Genomic DNA, 16,347 nt, shown 5'->3' on the forward strand with positions numbered 1-16,347 from the left:
AACTTAAGTAATTTATGCAGTCCTTTGAAAGGAATAGTATCATTCAAACGGATCAGCTTGTTTCCAAATTGAATTGTAACAACAAATCCGGTTGGTTGTCTATTGATGCTATCCCTTTTGCCGCCAACAGACATATCGCGAAATGAAATGACACACGCCATTAACACCAATTTTTTTCCCGACTACAAAATCGAACCATTACTTTCTCTTCCAAATTTCATATCTGAGTAAAATTAAGGATACGACCCTAACTATATTACGAGTAATGAATCCGGAAGTCGTTCATATCCTTCGATTTTAGTATTATAGTGGCCAGCCCTAAAAGTTGATTGCGTCAATTAACCCGTAAATCGGTGGACATGTAATAACCACTCCCAAAAATTTGCATTGAACAGATTATTGAGTGAAATTTATTCGAACGATATTATTGAGACCCGTTACCCATTTAGTGGTCAAAAAGTCATAAAGTCCATCCTCTAGGAGATATTCCGTAAGAGCTGAGCGAGCGAAGAAAGTACTTATTGACCAGTTATTGTTTGAGAATTTATTGAGCTCATGTTGATCCAAGTGACGCGATAAGTAACCCTACTAGCAGTAGAGGGGGTCGACACTATTCTGGGATAAAGGAGGGATTTTAATATTACACGGCGCGAGCAAATTTCAATGAAGTGTACTTTTGGTTTTTATATCTATATACTTTTGATGTTACTGACGTTCTGAACAGTTTCATTCTAAAATCTTCTGCTCGCTCGGCCTTTATAGCATCGCATTTCGATTAGGTTCTAGTTTTTAGAAGAGAAAAAAAAAATATACGCGATGTTTTACACTTCATGTTTGGTCCGTCGTCATCATAGGGAGGTGTTCAGTGTGGACAAAAAGAGTCACGTTGGCCATATGAAGGCCGTGAAACAAAGCGTTTTGGATGGGACTTCCAAGTGGTCAGCAAAAATAGCCATCACCGGTAGGTATAAACGGAAAAGGAGCCCAGAAAACGATAAATATTGAAAAAAAAAATAAACATTATCAAAATTTATTAAAAAAAATCCCCATCTTTTCCATTTGACCAAACACTTCCTCTGACGTTATAAACAGTGAAAATTTGTCTTGTTAATTATCTAATTATCGAAGTTGGCTTAATTATCGTGTAATATTTTCCCCTATTGTTCGATATGGCTCTCCGGATAACGGCGCATGCGTATATATTACAATGTGGTGGTGATGGTTATCGTAAATTGGTGGTCTCACTATATATATATTATTCTTGGTGAATTGGTGATATTTTTGGTGTCTATATTTTTTTAATTTGCTACGTGCAATTTATCTTTTGAATTTTTTGTTTCGTCATATGATCCAGTTTGGATCTTTCTATTTTAAAGTTTTTAATTTTTCAAAGCGAATAGATACAGTGCTGGTATTAATCAATAGACGAATTTCTAAAGTTTGTGTCACTTTTTGCAACTTGTTCAAAATGTCTCGAATTTAACACTTAAGACTAACAAACTAATAACGTTGTTTACCTAAAGGATAATGTTAAATTCGAGACCATTCAAATAAGGTGCTCGAGGCGAATGAGCTTTTTAAATTGGTCTGTTGTCTTACAACTAATAATTAAACAAATTAAGAAGCGAATTAATTACGTGTTTAAGAAAATCTCACGAGTCGTGGTGTTTTTTGGTGATGTTGTGTGTTGCAGGCTGACATTCAGTATAGACCCCGACACCCATGTCGATGCCTTGCAGCAGGGGGAATCCTCCATCATGGAAGGAACCTGCAAGTGGTCGGCTAAAATTGCCATCACAGGTACCCGCAAGTTAATAACAAGCTGATCGAAAGAAAAAAATAATTATAATTACAATGAAATTTAAATTTAACACATCTTTCAACTTTATTATAAATTTTTCGCTGATAATTTGGGCTAGGTTTCGTGCTGTATTTTACGATACCTAGGCCAAACGGTTACAGTTGGACCGGCATTTAATTGAGGATGAAATGTATAGACATGAGATATTTTATTGAATTTCGAATGAAGAATTAGTTTAATAACAGTTTTGTGTAGATTAATTTAGTTAACTTTAATGTTCAGGTTTTCGCATTTTAATACAACATAAGTAGTTTTGAACTTTTGATCCTAATTTACCAGTACCATTATTAATGATTGCAATAATTGCTTATGTTCAGCACCCATTAAAGGAAGCATAAAGACCCAAAATTTTAATTACCTTTATTGCAAACGATGTTTTCAATCTCTACTCCATTTACGGTGCTGATAATAAGCAATCTGTTTATAAACTTAATACATGGTATTTTATTACTGCCGCCCATATTCGTATTTATAACCCTTTAGCCTAAATTAAAATCAAGCCTCTCAATCCGTAATTAGCCGTAATCTGAATACTTAATTGAATCTTCCTAACATTAACGTTTCAGGACTAGTAATTCGAAAAAAAATTTCCAAAATCAAATTAAATTAAGTGTGTCTTTAGAATCAAATTACATAGGGAATCTAATAAAATATCGAGTCTGTATCATTTCACCCATCGCTTTTTGAACTTTTTAAGCACAAAAATACTCCCCCTGCCCCTCCCCCTTCGAATTAAATAAATCCGAGACTTTTAGCATTTTAAAACGATCAGAGTTGGAAGTTAAAATGGCGACAAAATTTGATATTCAAGAAAAGTTCTTAAGATATTTTCCATAAGTTTGTCACTGGTTACAAACTGGAGTTTGTCGTGAAGTGACGTAGGTCATAGATTCGAGGTTAAGCGACGCCTGGTGAGGCGCTGTCAAGGACTAAGTAGAGACTAAATAGGAAAATGGACTGTAAAAGCGAGTATAGTCAATTCTGGCGTCGTTCTCGAACTAGCTCCCAGTAAGTCTCCCCTAGCATTACGAAGTATAGGAAGTTTGATACTTATGGAACATATCTTATAAACTTATGAAATTACGCATATTCGACATCGACCGAAGCGTTTCTCTTTCTAAAAGTTCTCAGATCGATTTAACCAAATTGACCTTTATACAGTCAGAATCGAGTTAAAATTACAGCGTGTACAAAGTTAAGTCTACGTCCGTCTCTTTCTACGTTGACGGAACCAAAAAGAGTACAAATAAGTGAACTGTGCTTTCTTTGTACGTACTGAACTTTCAACGTGATTTCAACTGTAGATCTGGCCCATTTTCTCTCCCCACGCTAAGTCTTTAGCATTAATAATTCGTTAGCTGTTTCTTCTATAAGCCAGAAATATATGGAGTGGCTTTAATATATACGTCTTGGCTTCTTTTTTCTTGCCGATTTTTGCTTGCGAATGCAAAACAATAGCTTTTTGCATGCAATCGCTTGCTGCGGTGTTTTTTGTGAAACATTTTGGAATTTTTCCTCCCGTTTTTCCATTTTCAAACCTCTTGTTTTTCCCATCTATGAAAAAGAAAGTGTTTTTTTCTCTAGCATTTGACGTATAATAGCAGTGTATTTTTTTTTTGTAATTATAAAAAGTAATTTTTTCCATTAGGATAATTAGACCTATTATATCCTATTTAAGGGAAAATGAGTAGAATAGATTTTTTTTCAATTTAATTTAGTGGTACTAATTATTTTAAAAGTTCATTCCAGCTAGAGAGTACATTTTACACGATATTGAACTAAATGTTTTTATTATCATTCTATTTGTAGTACTTTCCCAGTGAGATGGAATGAACTTTTATATAGTATATTCAACTCTTTTCTCTTAGTATTAAATTTAGGATATAAAAAATATATGCTTGCTACCTAGCTATATAGGTAGATATATCAGGCATTATCTGAACAGGCATATCAGATAATTTTTTTTCAAATCAGTAGAGTAAGAGACATTTTTTTAAAGTAGTGTTTTAATTTAATTAAATCAGTGTAGTTTTTAATTCCCAAAAATTTGGGAAAGCATGAGATTTTAAGTCCCGTTCACACTACAACTTTTACTAAATCATTTTTACTACGATTTTACCAAATCGATTGATTATTTAGGCTTTGGGAGTTAATTTAAGTGCCTAAAATGATTTACTAAAATATTTATAGTGTGAATAGGTCTTTAGTTAAGATGTAAAAACAGTTTTAGTGACTTTAAAAGTAAAAAAACAAAAACCAATTCAGATTCGGCACATTACATTTTAGAAGGAAAATGTTTTTTTGGAATTTTATCTTCTCTTTTTGTTAATTTCCACATTCTTTTTTCTTCGCGGTGTCCCTTTTTTTCCTTCGTTCCTCATTTTATTGTCATCTTGACCTTTTGACCCTGGAAAGTCATCTGTGCTCAGGGTTTAATCGCCAAGGATAAGAGTGGGACCAGTGACCCTTATGTCACGGTCCAAGTTGGCAAAACCAAAAAAAGAACTAGAACCATGCCACAGGATCTTAATCCGGTTTGGAACGAAAAATTCTTTTTGTAAGTTGGTCAATTTCATTCTTTTTCTATTCAGTAACTTAAGCTCACTATTTCTGTTAACCCTAATTCTCATCGTCCATAATTAGGCTTACGAAAAGACAATTTTTACCAGGCCTAAATTATACCGTAAAGACTTTAAATTAAACCATCTACTGACATATTTGCATACATAACGACAAAAAAGAATATTTAGGGAAAATGGTTCAATATATTTTTTTCGCAAGGGATCGCTTGGGACTGAAGCCAATTTCTGAATATTTTTCTTGACTAGATGTGGCTTCGTTCGTTGAAAAGGGAATAGAATTTAAATTGTAGCCATTTCCCACCTTAGGAAGCGATAAATCATAATTTAGGCAAAAATATCCATGGGTTTAAATTTAAAAAAAGTTTTTATTTTAGTTATAAAAAAAAATAAATATATATTCTTATCGCGTAGGAAAATTGAGTTTTTATTTTTGACAAAAACTGAAGCATGCATGGGGACGAAAAATAAATTTAGCTGGCCTAAACTATTTTTGTTTTCGACTACCAAAAACTCCATTTCAAAAAATAGGACCTATTTTTGCTGTATTTTTGTTTTTCGTTTTATACAAATTCTAATTCTACATTCTCTTATAGTATGTTATTATTTTCTTAACCAAATTTTGGGTATTTTTTAACATTTTAGCGAATGCCACAACTCTTCCGACCGTATTAAAGTCCGAGTATGGTACGTAATATCTTTTATATGTCACAAAAACATTCTGAATTCACCAGGAAATGCTTAGAAATTTACGAGGGGACGGTCACGTAATGAAATAGGTGTACACGGCTGTACCTTTGACTGTACTAAAGTGACTACGCGTAATCTTTAAAATCCCTACCCTTTACAGTGCGAAAATGATTACACGTAATCTGTAATCGGTCTACGGTTAATCTGACGGTGATTAGCCCCTCGAAAATTTAATTTCAAATGGTAGACCTAAACTTCCCTTTAAGGGGGAGCCTGTTACCCCAGAACCAAACAGTAATATTGATAATTTAAAAGGAAACATTAGGATTTATTATAGGAAGTCCAATAATAATTAAAAATCCCTTAGTTGAGTCTAACTATTAATTATCTTAAAATATTTTTCTCTTAATGAAATAGGGACGAAGATAACGATTTAAAATCAAAGCTAAGGCAGAAATTGACACGCGAGAGTGACGATTTCTTGGGTCAAACTATCATCGAAGTCCGAACGCTAAGCGGCGAAATGGACGTATGGTACAATCTGGGTAAGTTCTAATGGCCGTCCAGTTGACAAATCGTTAAACTTCGATTACTGTATTGAAACGCGAACTAAAAATGTGTAACGCGGAAACAGAGAAAAGAACGGACAAGTCAGCCGTATCGGGAGCTATTCGACTCCATATCAGCGTCGAAATAAAGGGTGAAGAAAAAGTAGCGCCTTACCACGTACAATACACCTGTCTGCACGAAGTTTGTATATTTTCATTCTCCCTTCTCTTTTTTTTTAAAGTAACTGTAGGTAATTATTCTTGATTGTACACGTTGACTAACTCTAATTGGACGCGCATTATCCTCTTTCTTTTTTCTCCTAACCCTTTCAGAATCTCTTCCATTATCTATGCGAGCAAAACGGTGGAATTGTAAAGTTACCCGACGCCAAAGGGGTAAGGTTTTCCTCCTTCATTATTTCCTAGTTTAAAACTATTTCACCGCTTTAAATATAGGCTTAACAAGCCATGAAAGTTTAGAGTTTCACTTTGTGTTAATTGGAATGTTAAAGCTATTTTCTGCCTTTCTTTCTTTCTTTCTTTAATTTCGAACTAACAACAGGATGACGCTTGGAAAGTTTATTTCGACGTACCGTCTCAAGATATAGTCGACGAGTTTGCGATGCGGTATGGGATAGAGTCCATATATCAAGCCATGACGTAAGTTGTCATTGTTAATCTCGATGCTCGGTTTTTAGTTCGCCAGAACCCTTTCTGCTGTAAGTCGGCCTTTAAGAGAAGACCTCTAAATTAGTTTTTGCCTTCTACGGGTATTCGGGGAATAACGTAGTTAAGTATATTTCTCTTTTGACGTCGCGTATTAAATAGCTTATTTCGCTGTAACGACCACCTTGGAGGCTTGAAACAGGGCTGCTAAAATATAAACTCGTTAGTTTTAGTTTTAGTTTCAATTTACATAAAGTCAACTATCATTAGTAAATCCCGTGACACCTACAATATAATGAGAGAGCGAGAGAGCAAATGACAGAAAACCAAAGGGAGACACAGACGCGTCGCGAAATTAGCGATTTAATTCGGCTTCGTTTCTCCGCGTAGATGTTTAAGCCCCTTATAGTATTGTCGATTTAGGTCGTCGCCTCGTAGTTCAGTCTATGTCCAGCTTCGTTCAAGTTATTTTAGTTAATTTATTATTAAGTAGAGTGGTTGATACAGCATCCACGGTATTTTATCTTTGCGCCCATTGTCTGAGATGAGTTGAACAAGCTCGATTTAAATCTTGCATACGAATTCAGAGCTTAATAGTGTTTTTGAAGTTTCAGTCCGACCATTATGCTTTTAGGCGGCCATTAGCTAAATTTTTAGGGAACCCAGTGACACGCGTTAGGCGTTTATTGTTATTTTTACTTCCCATTCGTGTTTTGGGAGCGCGCTATTTTAAGTAATGAATTTCCGCTTCTTTTAATGAGATCCGGTCTGACGTTGTTTTCTCCCAAGTTATAAGTATTTTATTTTTAAAAATAAGTATATTTTTTGGTTTTTTCCCTTATAGACACTTCCACTGCCTGTCAACTAAGTACATGTGCCAAGGGGTACCCGCCGTAATGAGTACCCTACTTGCCAACATCAACGCGTACTACGCACACACAGCCGCCTCTTCCGCCGTTTCGGCAAGCGATAGGTTTGCGGCCTCAAATTTTGGAGTAAGTACAAAAACATGTTTGTAGTGAAGAGCCTACATTCAGGGTGAAACCTTTCCATATATTTTCAACGAGCGCCTGTAGAAATGTTTACCCTGCTACACATCAAATGTTTAAGCTGGTTATTTAAACTAACCCAAGCCAGATTGTCACGGGAGTGTATGCGTGCAAAGCATTAGACAGATTTAAATAATTCAATAGTGTATAGTTTAGTACGTGGAATACCGTTTTTTAGGATGTGGCATCAGTAATCATTGGAAAAAGAATGAGGGAGGGAGAGAGAGCTTCCAGAGATCCGGGGTTTCCTAGCCATTTTTTTATTACGCTTTCCCTCTGCATTTTAGTCATTATTTTTGTTCGTGCTAGTACCTATCATTAACCCTTAGTAGGGGGACGAGAACGTTCGGTAAAAATTGCAATAACGACTATTCGCTTCATCACTCTCTATGTTAGACATAAATACGGAACGAATGGGAAAGGCTGTGGCTCGTCACGTCATGGAATCATTAGTGACAACCCCGAAAGAAGGGAAAGAGACCGAGGGGAAAATTCTATTGTTTACTGTACTTCGTAAATTGTTTATTTATAAATGAGGATAATTTTAAGCAGGAACGCAATAATTCAAATATTCGCCAGATATTTATTTTTATTGCTATTTTGATTATAATCGCTACTACAAACACCTCTAGTAGAATGGGTGAGAAAATATGCAAATAGATAATTACTATTTTAAGCTTAATGGTTAATAGGTGGAATTAATAATGCGCATGAATACTAAATTTGTTTTTGGATTATTTATCTTTGTTTACAGAAAGAAAAGTTTGTCAAGTTATTGGATCAGTTGCACAATTCCTTGAGAATAGATTTGTCAATGTATAGGGTACGTATGAAATTATTTTTATATTTTTCTCTTTTTGGCCTAAATTGACTGATTTGCGCATTTTTCTTGTAATATACAGAATAACTTCCCAGCATCCAGCCCGGAGAAACTTCAGGATTTAAAATCAACAGTCGACTTGTTGACAAGTATCACCTTCTTCCGAATGAAGGTGCAAGAATTGTCGAGTCCACCGAGAGCCAGTACAGTCGTTAAAGATTGCGCGAAAGCGTGTTTGCGCTCTACTTATCAGTTCCTCTTCGAAAATTGTTACGAACTGTACAATCGCGAGTTCCAAGTGGACCCGGCCGACATCAAGAACAAAGAGAACGCTCCGGAAGATCACGGACCCAGTTTGCACAATCTGGATTTTTGGCATAAACTAATTGCCCTTATGGTCTCCGTTATTGAAGAAGATCGAAATAGCTACACGCCGGTCCTGAATCAGTAAGTGTTTTTATTCAACAAGACCTAATTTATATCCACATTTTTACAATTAAAAATCTTAATCAGGTTTCCTCAAGAGCTGAATGTTGGTCAGTTAAGTGCTTCAACAATGTGGACGCTTTTCGCGGTCGATATGAAATACGCGCTGGAAGGTAAGATTTTATGCCCCATATTTATTCGACTAAATTACGAATTAACGTTCTGTCGGTACTGTTTTCAGAACACGAACAGCATAGACTTTGTAAAAGTTCAGCGTACATGAACCTTCACTTCAAAGTGAAGTGGTTCTACAATAACTATGTTAAGGACATTCCTACCTATAAGGAAACTGTGCCTGAATACCCTGCGTGAGTATCATTGATATAGTCCTTTTCTAAATTCTATATCTATTCCCATTGATTTATGATAACCAATTTATCTTTATTTTAATAAAAGATGGTTCGAACCATTCGTCATGCAGTGGCTGAATGAAAATGATGATGTATCGTTGGAATACCTCAACAGTGCCTTCTTACGTGACAAAAAAGATGGAGTATGCCTATAATCTATTTAATCATTTGTTAAGGTTCCATAGATGTCATCGCTGATATTTTTCTTTACTTCATTTCAGTTCCAGCAAAGCTCTGAACACGCGTTGTTCTCAAATTCTGTGGTAGATGTTTTTACGCAATTAACGCAGTGTTTCGACGTCATCAGTAAACTAGAGTGTCCCGATCCGGAAATTGTCAAAAGATACATGAAACGTTTTGCCAAAGTAATTGTCAATCTTCGAACCTGTAATGGCTGTAACCTTTTTAATGTCTTTTTTCCTTTTCCATTTATAGACAATAGTGAAAGTTTTGACGGCGTACGCCGACATTACAAAAAGAGAGTTTCATCACTACGTTGCCAATGAAAAAACCGCTTGTATATTAATGAACAACATTCAGCAGCTAAGGGTCCAGTTAGAGAAAATGTTCGAATCCATGGGAGGAGAAAAGGTATATAAACACTTTCGATCGTTCGACTTTCCCAAAATCGGTGTTTTTTGTCGGATGGTAAACTGTCTTTCCCTTTAACCTGTTTCCCTCAGTTGGAGTCGGACGCTGCCAACATTTTAAAGGAACTTCAGAACTCCCTTAACACTGTTCTAGACGACCTTAGTGGCGTTTTTGCTCTCAGGTAAGATCACGACCGGACTAAGACTCTTATTTCATTCGTCTCTAAAACTTCTTATCTCTGGTTTAAAAAGCTTGGAACCAACCATTAAACAAAGTATGCAAGAATTAAGCGCTCTCTTGGTAACCGTGAAAGGGAGTGGTCAGGTATCGATGAATCAGCCTTCTCAAAGAAACGAAGTGACGGCTGAATCGGACCATATCCTCCACCCCTTGATGGACATTCTTGATGGAAAACTTTCCATGTTTGCTCAAGTTTGCGAAAGAACTGTTCTCAAAAGGTTGCTCAAAGAGTTGTGGAAAATTGTCATGCATACGATGGAAAAAACAGTGGTGCTACCTCCCATGTCTGAGAAAAATGTAAATTTAAATATCAAGTTCAACCAACCTTGAACTAGTTGTACGTGTTACCAAAAACTGTCTTCTTGGATGGTGATCTTGAATAAATTTTTGGTATTTGTACAACTAGTTTAAGCTCGGTGTAAAAGAACATTTCAACAACTAATGTTCGTTTTCAAATCACAGCAGATGATATTACCAAATCTACCAAATGCCAAAATAGAAGATGTGTCTAGAATGTTTCGTAATCATGTCACAGCCAATAAATTACCCACCTTGGGTGTCATGGTAAGCTCAAAATAATTTGAAACTAAATTTCAGAATCTTAGCTTACATTTGAAATGCTTGACGATCGCGTTTACAGGAGGTCGAAAAGAACTTAAGTCCGAAACAATGCGCTGTGCTGGACGTGGCGCTTGACACCATTAAGCAATATTTCCACGCTGGCGGAAATGGGTTGAAGAAGAATTTCTTGGACAAAAGTTCCGAGTTGCAATCGTTGAGATACGCCCTCTCTCTATATACGCAAACGACGGACACCCTCATCAAGACATTCGTGACGACCCAAACTAAACAAGACGCTCCTATGGCCGAAGAAGGGAGCGTGGGCGAAGTCTCCGTGCAAGTCGATTTGTTCACCCATCCCGGAACCGGGGAACACAAGATTACCGTCAAAGGTACGAAACTACGACTCTTCTTAATTGGCACGTATATTTTTAACACGGTTTTCTTTAAACCTTAGTTGTTGCGGCTAACGATCTTAAATGGCCAACAACGAGTATGTTTCGACCCTTTGTGGAAGTTAACATGGTGGGACCTCATCTTAGTGATAAAAAGAGAAAACACGCGACCAAGTCTAAAAATAATAATTGGTCTCCGAAGTACAACGAAACCTTCCATTTGTAAGTTTTCAGTCTATCATTTGTAGATGAGTTTCACGTAGTTCCACTCATTTTTTATTTCTATGTGTTGTAGCATAATCGGCAACGAAGAAGAGCCTTCCTCGTTTGAGCTTCACATCTGTGTCAAGGATTACTGTTTTGCCAGAGACGACCGTCTGGTAGGGGTAGCTGTTATGCAGCTTCGAGATATAGTCGATCAAGGAAGTTGCGCTTGTTGGCTACCTCTGGGACGACGCATTGCCATGGATGAAACGGGCTGGACTATCCTTCGAATCCTGTCGCAGAGGTCAAATGACGAAGTGGCTCGAGAGTTCGTCAAGATGAAATCGGACATCAGAAACGACGAAAACATTCCGCAAGCCTGAACCCCCCCGCAATCATAGACGAGGATAAAGGCCAAGTAAGTAATTGATGGAACAATGATAAAAAAAACGCCACTATGAGTCTACTCCGCGAAGATGGGTGGCGTTTTTCATTTTTCATTCAAACAAAATTCAGAGAAAATGAGGAAGAAAAAAATGCTTAAAAATAAGGGACACAAACTAAACCATTTCTCTTAATAGTCTTTCAAACAAACATACAAACAAACAAATATTCGGAGAAGATTATAAATTAAAATATAATCGCTCGAAAATAAATTAAAAAAATAAAACCACAAAAAAATCTCGCTGATTTTTCTCATAAATAATAAATTGTGTGAATTTTTCCGGCTAAAACTAAAACTAAACAAGTTTTTTAAAAACATAAATAATTAAATAAATCAAGCGCTGATACAAACTTATTTGGAAATTGGGGGAGATATTATTACGCAAAAAAAAAAACCAAACAAAATTGTCTTTCGAGATTCTAATTGGGTAAAACGGTTTAAAAACATACATAACATAAAAAAGGAATAAAACCTGTAAATAATTTTTTGGTATAAAAAAGATTTAAACCGCCATTCAGAAATATTTCGCAAAAAAAAAAAATTTAAAAAATTATAAAAAAAAAATATTGAAATTCCCTCCACTTAATTTTCCGTATAACATAAAACTAAAGAATTGATCTTATAGAAATCCTAAAACTTAAAATCTCTCCCTAAGATCCTATAAACCACGTGAACATCTTTTGAAACGTTCGAAAAAACGAAAAATTTAACCAAAATTAAAAACCAAAAAAAAGGCTTAGCATGTTCAGCGTGGTTTAAAAATAAACAAAACGAAAGATTAGTAAAGAAATCTCTAATCGCCGTACGACAATTATCTGTCAAATAAAAAAAAATATTGAAGAAAATTGTCAATTTGAGCTTCCCTTCCGTGTTAACTTGCTCATCTTTTTCAATCAATGTCAAAAATAATATAAAAAAATCCCTTAAAAATCCCATAAAAATAAACGTAAAATTTGGAGAGACCTAATTAATAAAATTACGACATGTTACGTAACAAAATAAACTACTTTTTAAAAAAGAAAAGAAAAATACATACATAATAAAATAGTGAAAACCATTTTGGAAATTAAAACCAAAGAATTTAATTCAGTATACTAACGTACGTGAAAATTAATTAATAATAAAAAAAAATAATTAACAAGCGCAAAAAAAAATTGTATTTTAAAAGATTTTATTTAAAATACGTAAGATGTCGTACATTATAAATAAATATATATAAAATAATATAAATTAAATATTAAAAAAAAAACACAATTCATATTGAAAAAAAAAGGCGTGCGTTTAATCAGTTTCTAAATTACGGATGAAATTGATTAAATAAATAAGCAATTTCTATTAAGAATAAAAAAAAGGAAAAATAAGAGTCACGTGGCTTTCATATTATTTTAATTTTTACTTTTCAACCTTTATTATAATAACTATATCACAGTGTTAAGATTTTAGGCTTAGGGCATATTCGTCTTTGTGGGTGTAATTTAAAAAAAACAAAAAACAATGAGATAAATAATAACGTAAAAAAAAATATTATTAAAAATAAGACAAAAATAATACAAAACAAATTATATTTTTTATATCACAATCGTTGTAAAAAATAAATTTAAAAATATGCTCTAGCGATATGAAAATAATATTTAAAAAAATAAAAAAAGGGAGTATTAAGTTTTTAGGTCAAAAAAAAAAAATGTTTAAAAACTTAAAAAAAAAAAATTGCTCTTGGTCTCGAGAGACTTGGCTGTAAAGTGTATCATACTGTATATGTATGTAGACAAAACAAAAAATTACCAAAAAAAAAACCAAAAATAATTTAGTGTACATACAAATTTTCCTCGTAAAAACTTTTGAAACCGTAATTATTAGTTTTTAATTTTTTCAAATTCTATATAAAAAAATTAATACCAAAAAAAAAACTAAATACCGACGTAATTAAGTGACGTAAAATATTCACATAAAAAAATAAAATAACAGAAAAAAAAATAAAAATAAGAAAAGCAGGGCGCTCGGGACCACGGTGGGCCATGTTGAGATTTCTAGTCCAAAGATTCTAGTTATAAATAATAATAATTTGGTTAGTTTTAAGAAAATATATATATTAAATGAAAAAAAAATAAATGATTGCCTAGATATCAAAATTTACATAAAAAAGATGGTATAATAGGCGTAATAAAAATCGTATATAGGGTCATTCGGGGTCAGTTATTAAAAATAAGAGACGTTCTATCGGTAATAAAAATAAATGAGAGAAAGAACACCAAAAAAAAACAAAACGGTAATTGTTGCGTAGTTAGGTATGCCTTATACATTAAATATTAATGTACAAAAATAATTATTAATTTAATTACGTTAAAGAAATTAAGACTGTATGCTTTATGAAAGGAGAGATGATGTATTCCATATTGTCGTTAATATTATATATAGTTTAAAAAGTTAAAAGAAAAAAAAAACACCAAAGAAATCCTTCCCTAAAAAAAAGCAAAAGAAAACAACGTATGAAAAAACGCTGGCATAATGTTATTTCTCCATGGAGATTTTGAGTAAATTTCATAGCCACGTTATAATAAATACGTCATTTGCTTAATTAATGGCCCCCCGCTTCAAAAAGTAATACTGATATAAACAATGTGCTGGATTCGATATCTCCTACCTAATTCGTCTACATTTTTGCAAAAAATACGAGGCCTATAAATATATTTTCGCCGACCATCGAAAACCAGCGTTCCTACGATATTTCTAATCAATGTTAATTTAATTTTAAATCGAAACAATTATAGGCCTCTTTTTGCCAATCAATACACCTCTTGGTTACAATGGCGCGCGAAGCACGTATGAAAAGAAAAAATTAACCAATTAAAATCGACAATTAATTATAATCTTGGATATATATTATACATAATTAAAAAAATAATATAAATCCAAATATTCAAAATTAACGTGAAAGAATTTCTTAATAATAAAAACCGCCATTGTAACCTTAATTATAAAATAAATAAATAAATAAATAAATAAATAAATATATTAATTCGGTACAAGACTGTTATTACAAAACCCTCACCACTAAAATTTGTTTCTTTTCTAATATTTTATCAAAACTAATACTATACTACTTTGTGATCATATGCAAAAAACAAAAAAACCAACTCTAATAACGTGTTTATTATTAAATAATTATATATATAAATAGTTAATATAATTATATCCCCCCTATAGAGCCCCCTAGTAAAGGGCGTATAGATTTTATTTAACGTTTTTATTTTTGAAATGGTGCATATCGAAATTAATTTAACTGCCACTATTAAAAAATAATAATAAATAATTATTAAGTTTCCAAATTTTTAGAAAATAACCCCCCTAAATTATGAATGTATTAAATTTTTAAAATAACATATTTAATAAATTTAAATACCTACCGAAGAAAGTCGCGTAATTTATTGAAAAACAATTAAAAAAAAAATTTAATTGTTTGATTAAAAATGATCTACGCGACTTATTACTTCCAAATTGGTATTTAATATTTATTAAAATAAATTAAATTTTAATTTAATTTAAGAACAAATGATACATAATGAAAAACGTTGCCTTCATACTTTAAAATAAAAAAGAATAAATATAAAAAAAACTACACCATAGCCTTTATTTCAGCAAAGTTAAAAACTGAGATACAAAAACCTAAAACGAATGAAATCGCAATAAGTCTAAATGTAAAATTGTATTACATAGCGATTATAGTGTGGTGTTGAAAAAAAACTAATTCTAAAGAAATATAAAGTGTTATATTATATTTTAAGTCTATAGGTCTCCCCCTGCCCCCGTTACTTAATTAAAAAAAATAAATATTTAAGTATTATCGTGATAAAATAATATCATTGCCTCGCCGCGAGTGGGATTCGTTTTAATAGACATATCATTTTAGATCAAAAAAAATTTTCATTTCATCCTATTAGTTATTCTAATCGTTAGAACTTAAATATATATATATAATTTTTATTTAAATTCCAAGTGTTTTGGAATCTTGGGGATATAAACTATGCTAATTAAACGTCTACGGTACACGGACTCTTAATAATAATGAAAGAAACCAATGAACTACCGCATAATTTGACCCCCGAATATAAAAAGTCCTTTAAATCTCTCCTCGCTGGTATTTGAAAGTATGAATATTTCGAAAAAAAAAAAATTGTAATAAAAACCCTACTATACTCTAATAGAAAACAAAATGAGTGAAAAAAAATTACCATGAAATTTGTCTGAACTTAAAAGCAGAACTTGTAATTGAATGCATCATCTCGTTAATCATATCGCGTATGTCTAGGTGTTATTTAGAACTTCGTTTTTTTTTTCCATAGCCCGATAACATAACATAAAAAGACAAAAACAAAATAAAATTTTCTTCTTTCGCGAATAGACACTGTTTCTCCATCTTTTTATGTCGCTATGAAATTATGTCGATGTTTAAAAAATGTTCGATTCAGGGTTTTCTATCAATAAAGATACATGTATTTTGCTCGGTTGCTATTTTTAATAGTGCATATATATATATACTCTTTGAGCCGCTTTGGTTTACTCCAAAATTCCTCTGAAAAGAAGGTTTTCAATGGAATCTTGGGGTAAAACAAGCCGCTCAAAGGTTAAACCAATTTTTTTATATTTAGCTAAACATTTGCAGAGCATTTTGGCGCGACATGCTCCGATGTTAGAATACCTTGGAACATCAGTTAAGTGAGTTAAATAAATAAATTTCCTAATTATAGGCAACTCAAAAGTATGTAATTTTGGTATAGATTTACTATTTAAGGTCAAAAACTCAACAGAAGCTAGATCCATCGCACGCACTAAGATAAAAAGAAGCCCCAATGCAGGGGTAAAAA

At 33.1% G+C, this 16,347-nt stretch overlaps 1 protein-coding gene across 5 annotated transcripts in view; it reads left to right on the forward strand.

The window, feature by feature from the left end:
- The window catches only part of unc-13 (protein unc13 homolog), a 147,616-nt gene extending 132,751 nt beyond the window's left edge, over window positions 1–14,865 (forward strand). For 3 of the 5 annotated variants that reach the window (XM_089860060.1, XM_089860061.1, XM_089860062.1), the window contains exons 15-35: window positions 855–961; window positions 4,277–4,418; window positions 5,086–5,127; window positions 5,548–5,675; window positions 5,765–5,880; window positions 6,012–6,074; window positions 6,241–6,338; window positions 7,189–7,339; window positions 8,148–8,216; window positions 8,296–8,660; window positions 8,727–8,812; window positions 8,881–9,007; window positions 9,096–9,192; window positions 9,271–9,414; window positions 9,485–9,640; window positions 9,733–9,821; window positions 9,892–10,177; window positions 10,343–10,444; window positions 10,521–10,833; window positions 10,899–11,058; window positions 11,132–14,860. In XM_089860060.1, the coding sequence (XP_089716186.1) occupies window positions 855–961; window positions 4,277–4,418; window positions 5,086–5,127; window positions 5,548–5,675; window positions 5,765–5,880; window positions 6,012–6,074; window positions 6,241–6,338; window positions 7,189–7,339; window positions 8,148–8,216; window positions 8,296–8,660; window positions 8,727–8,812; window positions 8,881–9,007; window positions 9,096–9,192; window positions 9,271–9,414; window positions 9,485–9,640; window positions 9,733–9,821; window positions 9,892–10,177; window positions 10,343–10,444; window positions 10,521–10,833; window positions 10,899–11,058; window positions 11,132–11,423 (3,133 nt within the window). In that variant the 3' untranslated portion in view covers window positions 11,424–14,860. Of the gene's footprint in view, window positions 1–854; window positions 962–1,693; window positions 1,801–4,276; window positions 4,419–5,085; window positions 5,128–5,547; window positions 5,676–5,764; window positions 5,881–6,011; window positions 6,075–6,240; window positions 6,339–7,188; window positions 7,340–8,147; window positions 8,217–8,295; window positions 8,661–8,726; window positions 8,813–8,880; window positions 9,008–9,095; window positions 9,193–9,270; window positions 9,415–9,484; window positions 9,641–9,732; window positions 9,822–9,891; window positions 10,178–10,342; window positions 10,445–10,520; window positions 10,834–10,898; window positions 11,059–11,131 lie in introns of all 5 variants that reach the window. The other 2 variants (XM_089860058.1, XM_089860059.1) reach the window with 2 other exon arrangements.
- The last annotated feature ends 1,482 nt before the right edge of the window (window positions 14,866–16,347 follow it).

The sequence above is a fragment of the Phalangium opilio genome, unplaced genomic scaffold (assembly GCF_054372755.1).
Source record: "Phalangium opilio isolate 3A_F unplaced genomic scaffold, DU_Popi_V2 ptg000344l_1, whole genome shotgun sequence".
In the NCBI taxonomy this organism is placed as follows: Eukaryota; Metazoa; Arthropoda; class Arachnida; order Opiliones; family Phalangiidae; genus Phalangium; species Phalangium opilio.